This window comes from Etheostoma cragini, chromosome 5 (assembly GCF_013103735.1).
Source record: "Etheostoma cragini isolate CJK2018 chromosome 5, CSU_Ecrag_1.0, whole genome shotgun sequence".
Taxonomy (NCBI): Eukaryota; Metazoa; Chordata; class Actinopteri; order Perciformes; family Percidae; genus Etheostoma; species Etheostoma cragini.
Window position 1 is genome coordinate 21,889,265 of NC_048411.1, and position 15,991 is coordinate 21,905,255.

Sequence of the window (15,991 nt, forward strand, 5' to 3'; positions counted from 1 at the left end):
TTTACATTTTGTGCTGGAGGTGCAACGCACTTTTGAGGCTGGTCTCATTTCCATTGGATAATTGACAAATTCAGGTTTCTTGTAGCCTATACAAACGGTCCTTTTACCCAGCCCTTTGCTGAAATATATAGTTAAATAAGAAGTGGATACTTCCAGTATGCCAGCTAGTGTTGCCAAGTTGTTTATTTGCACACATGGAGATGAAATGAATAGTAGACTTTGCATTAACAGAAGTTAAGAGAAGGCAATTATGAGATGAGTGAACTGGCATGATTAGGCCATTCATCAATGACGTTTCTCTTTAAAAGGATGAAAATTGAGTTTTGCATGAGAAATTATGCAGAAGGTCTGTGTGATCAGGTTGTCCTTGTCCTTGTCATTTTTTCAAAGCATAGCTATTCATTAGCTTTGTGCATTTTTTGATAAGAGTCTGCAAACACTGCGAGTTGCCTCTGTGCAGGACTCGACTTGTGCCCTGTTGTTGGTATAAATGGGTGTTTTTGTTTGCTTGTGCCTCTTTGTGGCATTAGCAATTGTTTCGTGTGTGTGTGTGTGTGTGTGTGTGTGTGTGTGTGTGTGTGTGTGCTCGCATGAGTGTTATTTTTGTGTGCACCTATGTGTGGGTGAAGCTGAACAAATGAAGCTAGTTTCCTCTCTGATCGTGTTCACAGTGTCAAGCACTCGGTCTGTAATTAGCACACAGACAGCCATCTGTCCAAACAACCAGCTCAAAACAACTCCTGTCCTGCTCACTTTCACTGCTATCGCAATATCCATCCCTCGCTAACTCTCTTATTTGCTTGCTCTTCTCTCCATCTGCCTGTCTGCCTATGTCTCTCTATATACCCTACATCTCACTGTCTCCTTATCCCCACCTTTTTGTTTGCTCACTTTCTAACTCCATCTGTCTCCTTCACTTGTCTTTTTATTTTTTTTTCTATCTTTCTTTAGGTCCCAAATGTCGAAGAACTTGAAGATTTTACAGTGGCATTTCTAGCATCAAAGTAAACTGATGGCAATAAAAATGAAACCGATTCTATACTATCTTAAACATCACTGACATTTTTTCTTCTTGTTAGCCCTCTACATCAAACAGCACAGGCTTGTTTGGACATTCATCACTTTGCATGCCTTGGAACCAGACAAATCTGTGAGCTCATGTTTTATTTGCTCTGGCAGATATGGCCCCAGTCCCATATACAGATTTCCAGCCGACCAGGCCCAGGTTAGGCTAACCACAACTGTTTATCCAATAAAGAGAGACGGTGACAACTTGTGGCTCCTTCGCACTACACAAAATAGGGGAGAGCGAGACGATTGAAACGCGGGACAGATGAAACATTCCAGTTTTCTCTGAGTGCAATGATGATAGACAGACTTCCTTAGGTGAAAACATAGAACATGTTAACCTACCTATCAGCCAAATATCATTCTGTTATTTCTTTTTATCATGGAGTTACAGCTGATAAATGCGTTTTTGAAGGTCAAAAGTAAACTTCAGCGATTACATTTTTTTGGAGTGTTTTTCATTTAAAGGTTTGACTGCACACTTATTTAGTAGTCCATTTAGTGTTCTCCACAATCCCACACTTTCATGTTGCATGCTTGTGGACATGGAATGCAAAAAAGGCTGTAATGGCATGGCTGTCAGGACAGTTGAAACAGCAACTCCAACAACAAACAACTCCATTTGTTTTAAATAAATGGACAAATATCTGTGTTTACACCTTTGTTTATGGAGGTGGATAAGTACTTCATTACCAACAATCCCACAGTGATGCCTCTGATTAGGGGAACTCATGCTTGTGAGGAGGGGGAGCTGTTGGCTATAGCTTGATTCAGTCTTAAATAATGCTAACTCAAACTAAACACTGGGTAAAGAAGGCTTTAGCTGACGTAACAGCTGTTATATATTTTAACGTTGTTTTCAGGTTTTACTTGGAGGGTCTTAAAGTTATTACATGCTGTGTAATAGTTAGCTGTTAGCCAAATTAGCTGTTAGCTGAACAAACTTCCTTTATTCACTAGTTCCTTCGCTTGATAATGAAAATATGTACACAGTCTTGTACCTGGACTTTTTAAGGATTTTTACTTTTTGTTTTTTTTTATTTACTGATTTGGACATCAATGGGAAAAATGAATGGGAAACTTACTTCCATAACCAAAGTTCTCTCAGAGGAGTGGTAGGACTGCTTGGTGCTGAAGTGCCTCAAACCTGCATTCTATCTGAATTCTAGCAGGGGGTGACACATGCAGTTCGAAAGGAGGTCGATTTCTGTAGAAATCTATGAGAAAGAGAATTAAATGGTACTTTATCGTTCTGTGATTCAATTTAATATCTAATCTATTGTCAGTGTAGCAGTGAGTCAATGTATGTCATTGTTTGAGGAAAGTACAACTTAAATGTGAATCAATGCAAACTGAGAGCAAATATATAGATTAAAATAGCATTGTATCTGTGGCTTCTAATTGCAGACTTTGGTTCTGTCACTCACTCACAGGGGAAGTGATCCAATATGACATCGTTAATTCAGAGTGTTGGGGCCAAATTGACTTAGCCAAATGTGTTTTTGCGCTCCTGTGGGAGACAATCGCAGTGAAAGGTGTGTAATTAAGTTGCTAGTTGCGGGGTGTGAGTGGTCACCTCCCACCCCCTTTCAGGTGGCAAACAAGGCCCCCTGGGATTTCTGTGTGTGAGTTTCATTGGTTAACCAATGACATAAACAAGGACACACATTGGGAATGTCTGTTTATATCCCTCCTGTCAGTGTTAGCATGTCTGTGAGCATACACAAAGAGGGAGCAAGTGTTTGTTTATGGGAAGGGGGGGGCATATAGAATGTTTGGGTAATCAACAGGAACCTTATCTACGCTTTATTCAGGGTTCAAATGTGCGCACGCACACTTGCATAACCACACAGCTGGGCAGAGCGTAAAACAGGCAGGCCCAGATTGCAGATCCAGATTGAAAGTACAACAGTGTTCACGGTGAATATTAACATTTGCTGAAAGCAGGTCACGTTAGCATTTTTTTTTGTCTTTAAAGCTATAGTGCATTATTTCTGTCTCCCTCGTGAGGAATTCTAAGTAATGACAACACTGTCGGCGCATCCACATGATGTAAGCCTTCTATGATTGTGCACGCGCCCCCACCCCTCCCCCACACAAATCAAATGAAATCAAAAGAACTTTGTTTGTGGTCAGGAACATTCATACACAACATGCAACAATACTGTCTGTATCAATCATACCAGAGAATAAATAAATGCTAAATACGAAAACTAAAAATCCTAAGGGTAGGAGTAGAGGGGTTACTAGGTAGAATAGGTCAAAGTTGTTATCGCTCAATGGCGGGGTGGTTGTTTGTTCAACAGTCCGATGGATGTTGGCACAAAGGTGGTCATGGCTTGTTTGGATCCTAGGGAAAGGGCACGGAATCTCCTCCTTGAATGTAACAGATGGCACTGTTATTGAGATTATGGGTGGGGTCTGATGTGATTTTACTTTTCCCGATGGCCTGTTTTGTCAAATATGGTTGTGAGAGTGGTCTGAGGTTGTCCAATGATCTTCCCACTCATCTTTATGACTGAGGGGACATTTGTTCAATTCAGTCAGGAAACCAAACAATGCCAATAAACTGAAGGTAGATTGGATGAAACAGTTATAAAATGACTGAGTATTGACTTGTTGACCTGCAGTCTTTGTAGCTTCCGAAGAAGGTAAGGTGGTGATGGAGGAGATCTATGACCATCTCCTTTTTTATTTTTTTTAGAGATGTTCAGGGTTAGGTGGTTATCCCTGAAACAGAAAGAGAAATTGGAATCTGGTGGTGTCCTTGATAGCTGTCATCATGAGTATTTTAAGTATATCATGTCTGGACTCTCACTTCTGCAGTCATTGGTGTACAGGATGAACAAAAATGTGGAGATCCCAGAGCCTTGAGGACAATCTGTGAAGATGGTTTTGACTGAGCTGCAATGGCGATTAAATCTCAACAACTGCTGTTTGTCTGAGGAAGGACAGAACCCACACAGTCAGGTCAGGGTTGATACCCACTTATGGAGTTTTTGGCCCAAGCGGTGAAGCTGCACCGTATTAAATGCGCTTGAGAAGTCAAACACTAGCCTGGCAAAGTTCCCTGGTTTCTCCAGGTGCATATGGACATTGTGCAATGCCGTTATAACTGTGTCAACTCATCTCTCCTTCCTGTAGGCAAATTGAAGTTGCTAGTAGTCACCATAGACTATCAATATTTGCAGTCTGTGGTTGCCACAGAGGACATGGAGAATTAAAAAAAAAAAAAACATGGACTCTTCAGAAGAGGTAATTATCTTCCCTTTGAATTGAAGTGGTGAAAAGCTTCCCCTAGTGGTGCACCAATCTGCTTCTCCTTAGTGCTGTCAAAATCTTAGCACAAATACAGAAAGAAGGTGTGGTGCCAGTGAACTGCTCTGGCATTCAAGCCAGAGGGACGGCCAGATTTGAGACTTCCATGTAAAAGGTCAAGGCTTTGGTGTCCAGTCAAGTAGTGGGATGGGTCGCTTCAGTAAATAACACACTTAGAATGCAGTACACACACCCATGTAGAATAAATACCATTGAGTTAATACGGCTAACCCCATTCTTCATTGACATCATAAAGTGGGGAGCAAAATCTGGTGTGACCACAGCTTCATGTGCAATTTGGCAATCCCATGTAATTACAAGAGACTGTCCTTAAGAAAAACAGCAAAATTCTCAAATAACTAATTCCCATGAAAACCCTCTTGTGGGCATAGTAACAATGACTTTATTTCATACCACACACACTTGTCTGTGGTTTGACTCAACTGTGTACAGCTCTAAGTGGGCTGATGCACTTGCAAACACACATTGGTGCCTTTTGGCTTGTAAATGACACTTTAGAAGTTGTTTTAAATCACAAATGACAAAAAAACAAGGTCTATCATATGTACATTTTAAGGCTTAAAAATTTATAAATCTATTCAAAATAACTCAAACTTTACACATCGGCAAAACCATCGCTCCCCTCCAGATGATTGGTTGTCCCATCACTGGGAGAAGCCAGAGGTCATCTCATTCAAGGTTATTCTCTGCCCTGGGCCCAAAGTGGTGAAATAAACTCCGACTGCGGTCAGGCCAGCAGAGTCCCTGCTTGAACCCACCTCTTGTAGTGTAGCACTCATCACATTGTTAGTTGTTTGTTTGAGGGTAATGCTCTTTGATAGAATCTCTTTTCCACCTACAGATTGTTGTAATTTTCCAGGGACACAAACATATCTGAAAGTGTGTGTGTGTGTGTGTGTGTGTGACTTTTTTTTGTGCCGCAGTTTCTGGACATTGGTTCACTGACTTTGGTCAGGGCAGAGATAAGTTGGACTCAGTTTTGGCAACTTGTACAGAAACTAAATCCATCTCTCACTATGGCTTTGTTCTCTCTCTCCTACCCTCCCTCCCCTTCCTCTCTGTCCCACCTCTCGATCTTTCTCCTCCCTTCCCAGCCTCTGCCATCGTTTCTTGATCTTCCACTTCCTCTCCTACTTTCCTCTCCCCATTTTCTCTGCTATCCTACGCCTCCCACTCTCCCCCCACAGTTATTGATAGCACCCAGTGCTGTTATTTCATCCAAAGGGCCCTGTAAACAAAATTGTTTCTGACAGAACCAATATGGAAATCTCAGGCAGTGGGGCTACGAGTTATAGCATTAAATGTGTGTGTGTGTGTGTGCGTGTGTGTGTGTGTGTGTGTGCGTGTGTGTGTGTATTGAGGTGGTTCTCAATTCTGCGTAATAAACTCTAGTGCAGCTAGTCATTAAGTGGAATGTGTGTGTGAGATGGGGAGGGGTCAAGGCCAAATTGACATGAAATGGTCTGAATTAGCCCCACTTGTCTCCATTGATTTACGGTGGGCGAGTAAATTGCATCTGTAGTGGGAGAAGAAAAGTGAGGAGGGGCTTGCGGATTCCCTGTAATTGATCTCAGGCAGCTGTTGGTGTGGGTTCATGGTGACAAGCTGTACAGGACATACAAGAGGGCCACAATTTCATCATTGCTTCAACTCTTAATCTTACCTTTTGCACAAATGGCTGCTGGGTACTTGTGCTTGGAGGTAGGGGGGTCAGGGGACCTCTGAAGCCTGTCAAGTTTTTAAGTGTTAAATGGATTCTGATGAGAGAGAGAGGAAAAAGTAAGACACGTTAGGAAAGATTGTTTTGTTTTGAGATGGAGGTTTGTTCTTTCATATATTTTGATTTAGTGCACATCAAAATGACAGGTTTAGATGAAAACCACAGTTTTTTTAACCATTTTACAGCATTTCCTCATCCTTTTTAAACAATTTCTTTAATGACTTAATAAAAGAAGCAATTCACAATAGTGTAACAGAAGACCAGAGGTGGAAAAGTACAAAAATATTGGACTCAAGTAAAAGTACCAATACTTACCTGAAAAATTACTCAAGTAAAAGTAATAAGTAGTTTGTTTAAAATGTACTTTAAAAGTTACTTAGTTACATTACAAACTGTATAACGGGACATGGGGATCTCTCCCATGTAGTGAAAAATAGGACAAGGGTCATATATCCAAAACACTTTTAATTAAATAATTTATAAAAATGTATACACGTGTAATTACATATCACACATGACATTTAAGTGCTACTTTAGTTCAGACCATGCCATTAAACAATTTCAAACAATCAATTGAAAGTGAAACTACCATACACTGTTAGTTCAGAGGGCCACAGCTGTATGAATTAATTTAGCCAGTCTCATACATACGTTGTGCTGTGGAAGGGGTGGGCAATTTGCCTAAGGGGCCACACGAGAAACGGGGACTAAATGTTGTTTTTTTTGGTTTTAACTCTCTAACACATAGGATGTGTTACGTAGCAAAATACAATACTTCACTCAAAATGAACAAGTACATTTTAAAATGCAGATTTTAGAAACTACTTAAATACAAAATACATAACAAAACTACTCAATACAGTAATGTGAGTAAATTTATTTCGCTACCTTCCACCTCTTCAGAAAACAATGTCATTCCTCATACTTCTTGATTAAAGACTATAATTGGCACTATACTGTGTATATTAAGAGGTAGTGATAGGCAGGAGGTTAGAAATAAACTTAAATGTTTTTTTTTCTGGCCAAATTCTCAGTTTTAAACATTAACATTGAAACGGTTGCAGTTTGGTTAGTGTTGGGCACAAAAACTGCTTGGTTAGGTTAAGGCACTAAAACTTAGTTTTGAAAAATATCACAGTTTGGGTTAAAATCCTAGACATTTGTCAATTTACATCTGGTTACGCTTGTGATGCAGAATAAAGGCCAGATATTGGGGTGGCCATGGTAGGATTTGTAAATTTTACTCCGGGATGGGAGGCTCTAGTTTATTAGCATTTGTTTAAACCAATCACAATCGCTGTGGGCGGCGCTAAGCTATGGATAATGGTGTCTCTGTAAAACAGCCTCGGCAAGGAACTTGTTTTGTTGGAACAAGTGTACGTTCCAAAGTAGTTTTAGTTGTGCAACAGAAAACTAGATTTGACAGTCTAGCTAGTTGTCTGGATTTACCGTGCAGGGATCTGAGGAGCAGTTAAAAGATGTTGTTGGTGGGATTGTGAATCCAGGATTTAGCCAAAGGATTTGAACAACGACAACTTCTCAGTCTCTTCCTTGTATCTGCTAAAGCACAAACGGTCTCCTAAGCCCCTCCCCCTACGAGGGAGAATAAATCCATGTGCGTACGCAGTTAGACCTGCTTCTGTTTCTAAGGAGACAGAAATGATTGTTTTCTAGATTAATTTACTATTAAGAGGCCTTTGGGTATTTATGACATGGACCACCGGAGGAAAATAGATTTCATTTCATTTTATTCTGTGTGGATAGGGTCCCCCAACTTTTTTATTTCTGAGAAGTGGCGCTGTCCTGAGTTGAAAGAGCCTACTTGTTGGCACTGTCCATTTCCGTAGGTTCTGAAATACAATTTTTTTTCAACTGGCCTACTTTTCTTCTTTTTTGAAGGATGTGCATCCGTACCAGAGCCATAGAGGGAATCACTCTGCCCGTACAAGCACCCATGAAAGAAAACATAAATTGGCGCCTGTGCTAGAGGGACACTGACAGATCTAATATACATGTTATAATTTATTTACATGAATGTCAAAGGCAGACTGGTATCTTTCTGCCCTGTCAGATTCTCTCCCTCTCCTCTGCCTTGTGTGTGTGTCCGTCCGTGTCCGGTCAGCAAGCTTGCGCCCGCAATATCTTGTGGAGCTTAATAACTTGAAAAAACTACAAGTTCCACTTAATTGTATAATGGATATGTGTAGAGTTGTTTAAACAATTGAGGAAATAAATGTCTGGCAAAGCCCCATGGATTGATGAGATCCGTCCAGAAATGCTGAAAGCTCTGGGTGTGGAGGGGCTGTCTTTGTTGACACGACTCTTTAACATTGCATGGAAGTTTGGGACGGTGCCCAAGGAGTGGCAGTCCATGGTGGCGGTTCCCCTCTTCAAAAAGGGGGACCAGTGGGTGTGTGGCAATTACAGGGGTATGTCACTTCTCAGCCTCCCTGGTAAAGTCTAATCCAAGGTGCTGGAAAGGAGGGTTCGGCCAATAGTCGAACCTCAGGTTGAAAAGGAACAATGCGGATTCCGTCCTGGTCGTGGAACAACGGATCAGATCTTTACTCTCGCAAGGAACCTTGGGGTATGCCCAACCAGTCTACATGTGTTTTGTGGATCTGGAGAAGGCGGATGACCTTAATGGCAGTAAGTCAGACTGGTTCCAGGTGAGGGTTGGCCTCCGCCAGTGCTGCGCTTTGTCACCAATCCGTTTTGTAATATTTATGGACAGGATATTGAGGCTTAGTCGGGGTGGGGACGGGTTGCAGTTCGGTTGGCGAGTTCAGGATCTCATTGTTGCTTCTTGCAGAGGATGTGGTCCTGATGGCATTATCGGCCTGTGACCTTCAGCCCTCACTGGATAGGTTTGCAACAGAGTGTAAAGCGGCTGAGTTGAGGATCAGCACCTCTACATCTGAGGCCATGGTTCTCAGCAGGAAACTGATGGAGTGCCTTCTTCAGGTAGGGAATGAGTACTTTCCCCAACTGAAGGAGTTCAAATACCTTGGGGTCTTGTTCATGAGTGAGGGGACAATGGAGCAGGTGATTGGTTGGAGAATCGGCGCAGCGGGTGAGGTAATACATTCAATTTATTTGCACCAGTGTGACAAAAAGGGAGCTGATCCACAAGAAAAAGCTCTCAATCTACCTGTCAGTTTTCATTCCTACCCTCACCTATGGTCATGAAGGCTGGGTCATGACCAAAAGAACGAGATCCAGGGTACAAGCGGCCAAAACGGGTTTCCTTAGGAAGGGGGCTGGCGTCTCTTGTTAGAGAAAGGGTGAGAAGCACAGTCATCTGTGAGGATTTTGGAGTGGAGCCGCTACTCCTTCGCGCTGAGCCAGTTGAGGTGGTTCAGGCATCTAGTAAGAATGCCCCCTGGGCGCCTCGCTAGGGAGGTGTTCCAGGCAGGTCCAGGTGGGATGAGGCCTCGGAAGACCCAGGACTAGGTGGAGAGATTTTATCTCCAACCTGGCCCCAGTCGGAGCTGGTTGATGTGGGTCGGGAAAGGGAAGTTTGGGGTTCCCTGCTGGAGCTGTTGCCCCCGCAACCTGATGCCGGATAAGTGGACTAAGATGGATGGATGTTTGTCATCTGCTGCTCTAAGTTTCCTTGGCCGACCACTACGTCTACGATCCTCAACGTTGCCCGACCTTTTGCAAGTGTACTTAATAAGAATTGCTGCTGGTTGGAAGGAAAAGAGTAGTAATGGCAAATATTGATGTGATGTTGTGTTTGCTCACTTTGCATTTAGTAAATGGATGAAGATAAACCTCACTATTTTGTTCCTAGTTTACAGCATTTTCATGTGTAAAGAGCAGTATGTAATGCAGGACAGAGTCATCGATTCTCTCTCACACATTACTCTGATTTACCGTGCCTGACAGTGGTCTTGCTCTGTTTTTAATATGGCAATGGAAACCACTTGGTGAGACGGAAAGGCGTTCTATTTCCCTGACTCGTTGCACTATGACAACACATGTGATTGCAACACACACGGAAACAAATGTGCACACACATGCACAACATTATTTGCATAGAAGCAGAAGTTTTCCTAAAATCCCACAACAAGACACCCTTCCTCACACATTGTCTGGGCATGAGCCATCCTATATGGTTGACGCATGTACACACATGAAAATTACAAATACGGCCTCACATGTATACACTCTAAGCCTGAGCAGATCTCTTCACCAACCATAATTGGATTCTAATATATTCTGTTTGCTCCACTGAACAAAGAGATGGCTATGGTTTTCGACTGGAGAGCGAGTGAGACAGAAGGAGCAAGGGATAGAGAGTGAGGGAATTACATGTAAATAGGTAGGTTTGTCGGTGGCGGTCATCTTCCACAAGCCCTAGCGTGGAGTGTATAGTCTGAACAAGCTAGACTTCTGCATTACTGTCTCGGTCTTTGGACTTTAATATGTGGATGAAAGTTGTATCTACTGCAGCAAACATACTTTTCTCTCACGCTCACAAACACAATTTTGACCCAAGATCTGTATCTAAGCAGTTTGTCTTCTTTCATTCTGGTCACTTTACTTTGCCCTTCAGAGTGCTTAAAAATGATTGTTTGCACCGTGGTAAATAAAGAAATACTGTTCATACTACAGAACTATGACCACCAGTCAGACATAATCCTAAAGCATCACAATTACTTTTCTGAGTGAAGGAGATTGACTTTAAGCTGCACATCAACTTCATGATGTTACTTGGACTTATCACCAGTGAAAGCCAAATGAATAAAAAAAGCAAACATGGATCACCATTCATCACATCCCTTTTATATGTGACCATTCAATTAATGGACCGAATACATTAATGCAAGGTTTGGGCTCATCTGGCAGTTTGGGCTCATCTGGCAGTGAACAGTGAGTTTTGTTGGAAAAAAATAATATTTTGACCATTATTCCCTTCAACATCCAATTGGGGCTAATCCTGGCCTTCTGCTTTCAAAATGGAAAAGGATTACTGTATTAGCCTTATTGAAGGTTTAGGAACATAAATGAGAATTTTGGAAGTTATGGCACTCTAACAAACTTTAAGAAAAGCATTGAGAAATGTATATAGCAGTACATGTTATTAGAGGGGTGTGTGTTTCAGCAAGACAAGAGTGATATGAAGTACTTTCTTTTAAAAGACGTGTTTTCAGACTGTGACAGATGTGACTTGTAGTGCAAAAGTCATTTCCCACTGAGAAGCCATGGGGAGTTAGGCTGAGATGGGTGCAGCATGACCTCAGGGTTGGCACAGCACTGAAGCAGACTGTCCATGGATGGGGGGGGGGTTCTACCACAAGCTGTGATGTGTTGGTGCTCACAGCTGACTGTGCAGTTGCCTACAGCTCAGCTTGTTCAAAGGTGAGAAGTAAATGGCAGTTTTTGCCTCAATCTTTTTCTTGGCAGATCCATTTTTTTCTTCCTTCCAGTCGTCCGTACGCAGATCTCCGTATTTGCAATCATGCAGATTTTGGAAATAAACCAAAACCCCTAGGTATTTTGCCTGACTGCAAACAAATTACTACCTTAAATTTAAAATAAGTAATGGAAATATAGGCACACAATTGAGAATATTTACATTTGATTTAAATAATCAGTTTTCCAACAAATACAAAGGTGTGCAGTTAATTCATTAAATTAGAAAGATTGCATCAAAGTGAGCGTGCGGCTTTCCTAGCCTTCATTTGACTTTACAAGCAAGCACTTCGCTAGCTGAAAAGGAGAGCAACACTTTTCAATTGTTCCTTATAGGAAATGGATGCAAAGTACATTGCAACCATGCAATAAAAAGTGAGACTTTTGTTACAGTTCATAGAAGTAGAGGACCCAAATGAAGAGAGGAGGCAGGCAGGCAAGAGTTTGTTTTAGAACAAAGATTTATTAACAAAAAGAGTCAGGGCCAAAATAGAAATCCAAAAGTAATAACTGAAGACTCAGAGAAAACACAAAGTCCAAGACACAAAGAGAAAAACTCACAGGGAAACAAAGACCTTATGGAAGAGTTTAAATGCTGCGCAAAATGACTGGAACAGATGACTGGCAAACACGCACGACAACACACAAAAGCCTCTGACTAGAGACGAAGGAAGCACAGGCACTAAATACACTGGGTAACAAGGAAACAAGAGGCAGGTGACACAAGGGCTGGGAAACAGGTGAGCAACATTAGGCAATCGCAGAGGCAGGAAAAATCAGGAAGGAAAGCCGGTAGTAAAGCAGAAAACCTAGACTGTCAAAATAAAACAGGAATCCGAACAGACACTCACTGGAAGACACAAGACAAGAAGTACACTAAGGTGACAAGGGAGGACACATGGAGAATAACAGAAAAAAGGAAACAAAATTAGAAACCATAACAACTTCATAATTTCACCTGCATTGGACTCTTCCTGACTAAAGTGCAAAGGTAGAACCGGTCGGTGGTCAGTCTGGAAGTGAATAAGCAGAGCAACCAGGCTTATAGCATATTATTCTTAATTTATCACACATTGATTGTGTTTTAAGAGTTACTGACAATGCAATCTTTGTGATGAATGCCTTTTTGTGATATAATGAATGCTTGCTTCCTCCAGAATTCCTCTAATAATGCCAAGTGACCGATTCTTAAAGGGGAAAAGAAAAGTAGTTGTTTGTAATCAAATTGCCCAATTCTTTTTGATCTTGAGTAAAGAGTCAGGTGTTAGCAGCTTTTCTTTTTGGGGGTCATAAGCTGAAAATGTTTGGAACAAATGTAGATGACCAAGCACATATAATAATGTATAATTACTACTACAAGATGTATTGTTTTTGTCTCTAGACATATGGGAAATTGTGTGCACTCGTTATTTTTTTAATTATTTGTTGAATTTCCCCAAACAGCCAGTGGGGCCTCATTGGCATACAGACAATGTACTTGTATAAATATTACATTTTGCTGCATGCTTGCTGAACTAATGCCTTGCCTCAGTTGCGGCCCCAAGAGGAATAGTTCAGTAAAAAAACGATAAATAAAAAAAAAAAAAAAAGTCTTTAAAGCTTAAGTCACAGGGAATGCTGCAGCTTTGCTGGCTGAGGAAAAAGTCATTATGGGAATTTAGAATATTTTTAAATGCACTGATTATGTTTCTGCTCCATTAGATGGATGGATGGATGGCGGTTTGATATGTCATAGAGAGAGTGAGCCTGTGACTGCGAACGTGTGGGGAAAGTGAGTGAACAATGAAACGGCACAAGTTGGAATAAAAGTGCATGAAGGCTCACTGTTCACAAGTTGGAATCACAGTAAAGATAAAACCAAAGTGGCAGAAGAATAAGATGAATGCACCAAGCCTTCTTCAATGTCAATCACATCTACAGCTAAGTTAAGGACAAATCTAGGACAAATGTATTATAAAGAATGAATGCATAGAGGATCTTCTGTAATTGCCACAACGTAGTGTCTCTTCTGTAAATGTGACACTAGGGGGGGCTGTCGCTCCTTCTTAGCCTCTTGTAGAGGCCGTGGAGTCAGACAGACAGACGGACAGGCAGTGAGGCTCACGTATCTCCGTCTCCGGAAATCCTCCCATTCCTCCGCCGACGGACTGATTTGCAATTCAATAAGTCACAATGTCATCTCTTTAGCTTTTACACATTTAGCTGACAAAGGGAACCTGGCAGGCTGCCTCGTGAAATATCGTCTCGGACTCAAATAAGACCTTAATGTTCTCTCTCTCTCTCTCTCTCTCTCTCTCTCTCTCTCTCTCTCTCTCTCTCTCTCTCTCTCTCTCTCTCTCTCTCTCTCTCTCTCTCTCTCTCTCTCTCTCTCTCTCTCTCTCTCTCTCTCTCTGGAAAGTGAATGAGTTTTATGGCAAGGTGTCCGGTGTATCACATTTTGCTGTTGTACAAGCTGTCACACATCACTGGAAGCGGATGCGGTGCGCGCGCGCGCGGTTTTGGCGTGTAGGCCTACATGAGAGCTCGTGCGAAGGTGGCGTCTATCGATTACACAGTGAACAGGTGTAGCGTGTGTCTTTACATTAATAATGCAGAGAGGGGCTTTAAATCAGAAACAGCACACACACACTGACCCCAACATAGAGCGAACACAGTAGGCCTTTCTTGGGGGATATCGTACTTTAAACGTGCTCAAAAAGCTGCATTGCGCAGGGATATCCCTTTTTTAACTTTTTTTCTCCAACATGTTAGTTTCATTTGTTGGCTTTGAATGACTATGGCACAACCTTTTATGTTGTATTTTAGTTTTTTACTCGTTTATTAATTTTGAAAATACATATTTTAATAGTCCTTATGCTGTGGGTACTGATGTTTTGGGGGCCCCTCCAAAATTAAATGAATGAATAAAAGAAGAAAAATTACATGAATGAAGAAAAGAAGAAAAATAATAAGGTCTTAACCATATTAATACATCAAAAATTTGGAAAGAAATTAATTTAGCGAAAATAAATTCATACACCATCCATTGGCTGCAAACTGTCACTGAAATCCCCAAATCCCGCCCTCAGCCCACAGTCTCCGCTGGCCCTCCTCCTCTTCCTCCTCTGCCGGCTGGTGGAAACGACAGACCTCCTCCTCTTGTGTCCTCTCCTCCCTCCATCCCGCCGACGAGTGTATACAGCCTCTCAAGTTGAACCCAGACGCACACATAACACGCACAGCTAGAGGAGGATAGACAGAGGGAGGAAGGAAAGGGAGAGCGGACGGAGCTGCTGCCGGGCGAGCGGAATTTGGATTTTATTCATGAACCTTTTAAGTGACAGTTTTCTTCGGCGTTGTTGTTTCAAAACTGCTCATTGAGTGGACTTTTTCATTCGTTGGATGACTTCTTCATCCACTCTGTTGGTTCTTTTTAAACTTTGGAAGAAAGAAAAGTGTGATAAAGGGAGAGACATTGAGGTTTGCTCAGCTTTCGCTGTCCCGTTTGAATGATAGAAGCGGAGGAGCGTACCGGTGGAAAGCGCTTACCACGGGGGAAAACAGACTCTTTCCTCGGCTCTGTCTTGAATGAGACAAACCGGAGACTTTATTTCTGGGGGTGGGGAGAATTAAACAAGAAGCTAGCCTACACTGGAACTGCCCATCGGGGTTTTTATTTTTTTTATCACTGACTCCAGAAGGATTTATAGTTTACTCCAAGTCTGATGTGCGCGCTGTTTTACGTCAAGCACAGCGGGAGCGCAGTTTGGTCAAATTGAGATTATTGATGGCACCGATGCGGTAGTGATCTGTCTGGGGGGGAAGAGGAAAACGATAATAAAAAAGATCCCCCTGTCCTTTGTCCGTTTTGTGAACAGTTTTACCGAGTAGCGATGGACACGGTCTGGAGAAGGCGAGGCGCGCTGGTGGGATGCCACCTCTGGAAGAGGGTGCTTCTTCTTTTCCTGTGGAAAGGTAAGAGATGCAGATACACGCGAAAACTTGTCAATCAGTTTGAAAACGTTGTCGTTTTATTTTTTGAGGGCACTGGAAATCAGGAATGTCACATCCCACTATCAGTATTTTTTGTTTTAACTTTGTGTAGGCACCGTGGGTTAGTGCATCAGCGCAACCTGTTCTAACTGTTGGTATGTTTTCCTTGGCTTTAATGGTGCTTCAATGTGTGATTTGGAGGTGAGCGATGTTAGACAGGCATGTCAATGGAAGGAAACTCAACTCAAAACTCAGTTTACCCACACGACCATCCTCACAGAGATCAACGTGACAGCAACCATCACTAAACGGTGTTCAACTCAAACAAGTTGCATGGAGTCATGACGCTTTCCGAAATGATCAGAGGTTTTCCATATAGTAATCCCAGACTGGAGACTGCGGTCAAGCCAGCCGACACTCGGATCGCCGTGGTCAAATCAGCCGACACTCAATTTGTAGTACGCGATTTTA

At 42.0% G+C, this 15,991-nt stretch overlaps 1 protein-coding gene across 1 annotated transcript in view; it reads left to right on the forward strand.

Annotated features, from left to right (window-relative positions):
* The first annotated feature begins 15,420 nt into the window (after window positions 1-15,420).
* si:dkey-215k6.1 (transmembrane protein 132C) overlaps window positions 15,421-15,991 on the forward strand; it is a 244,993-nt gene continuing 244,422 nt past the window's right edge. The window contains exon 1 of the mRNA XM_034871794.1: window positions 15,421-15,502. Coding sequence (XP_034727685.1) covers window positions 15,421-15,502 — 82 coding nt within the window. The remainder of the gene's footprint in view (window positions 15,503-15,991) is intronic.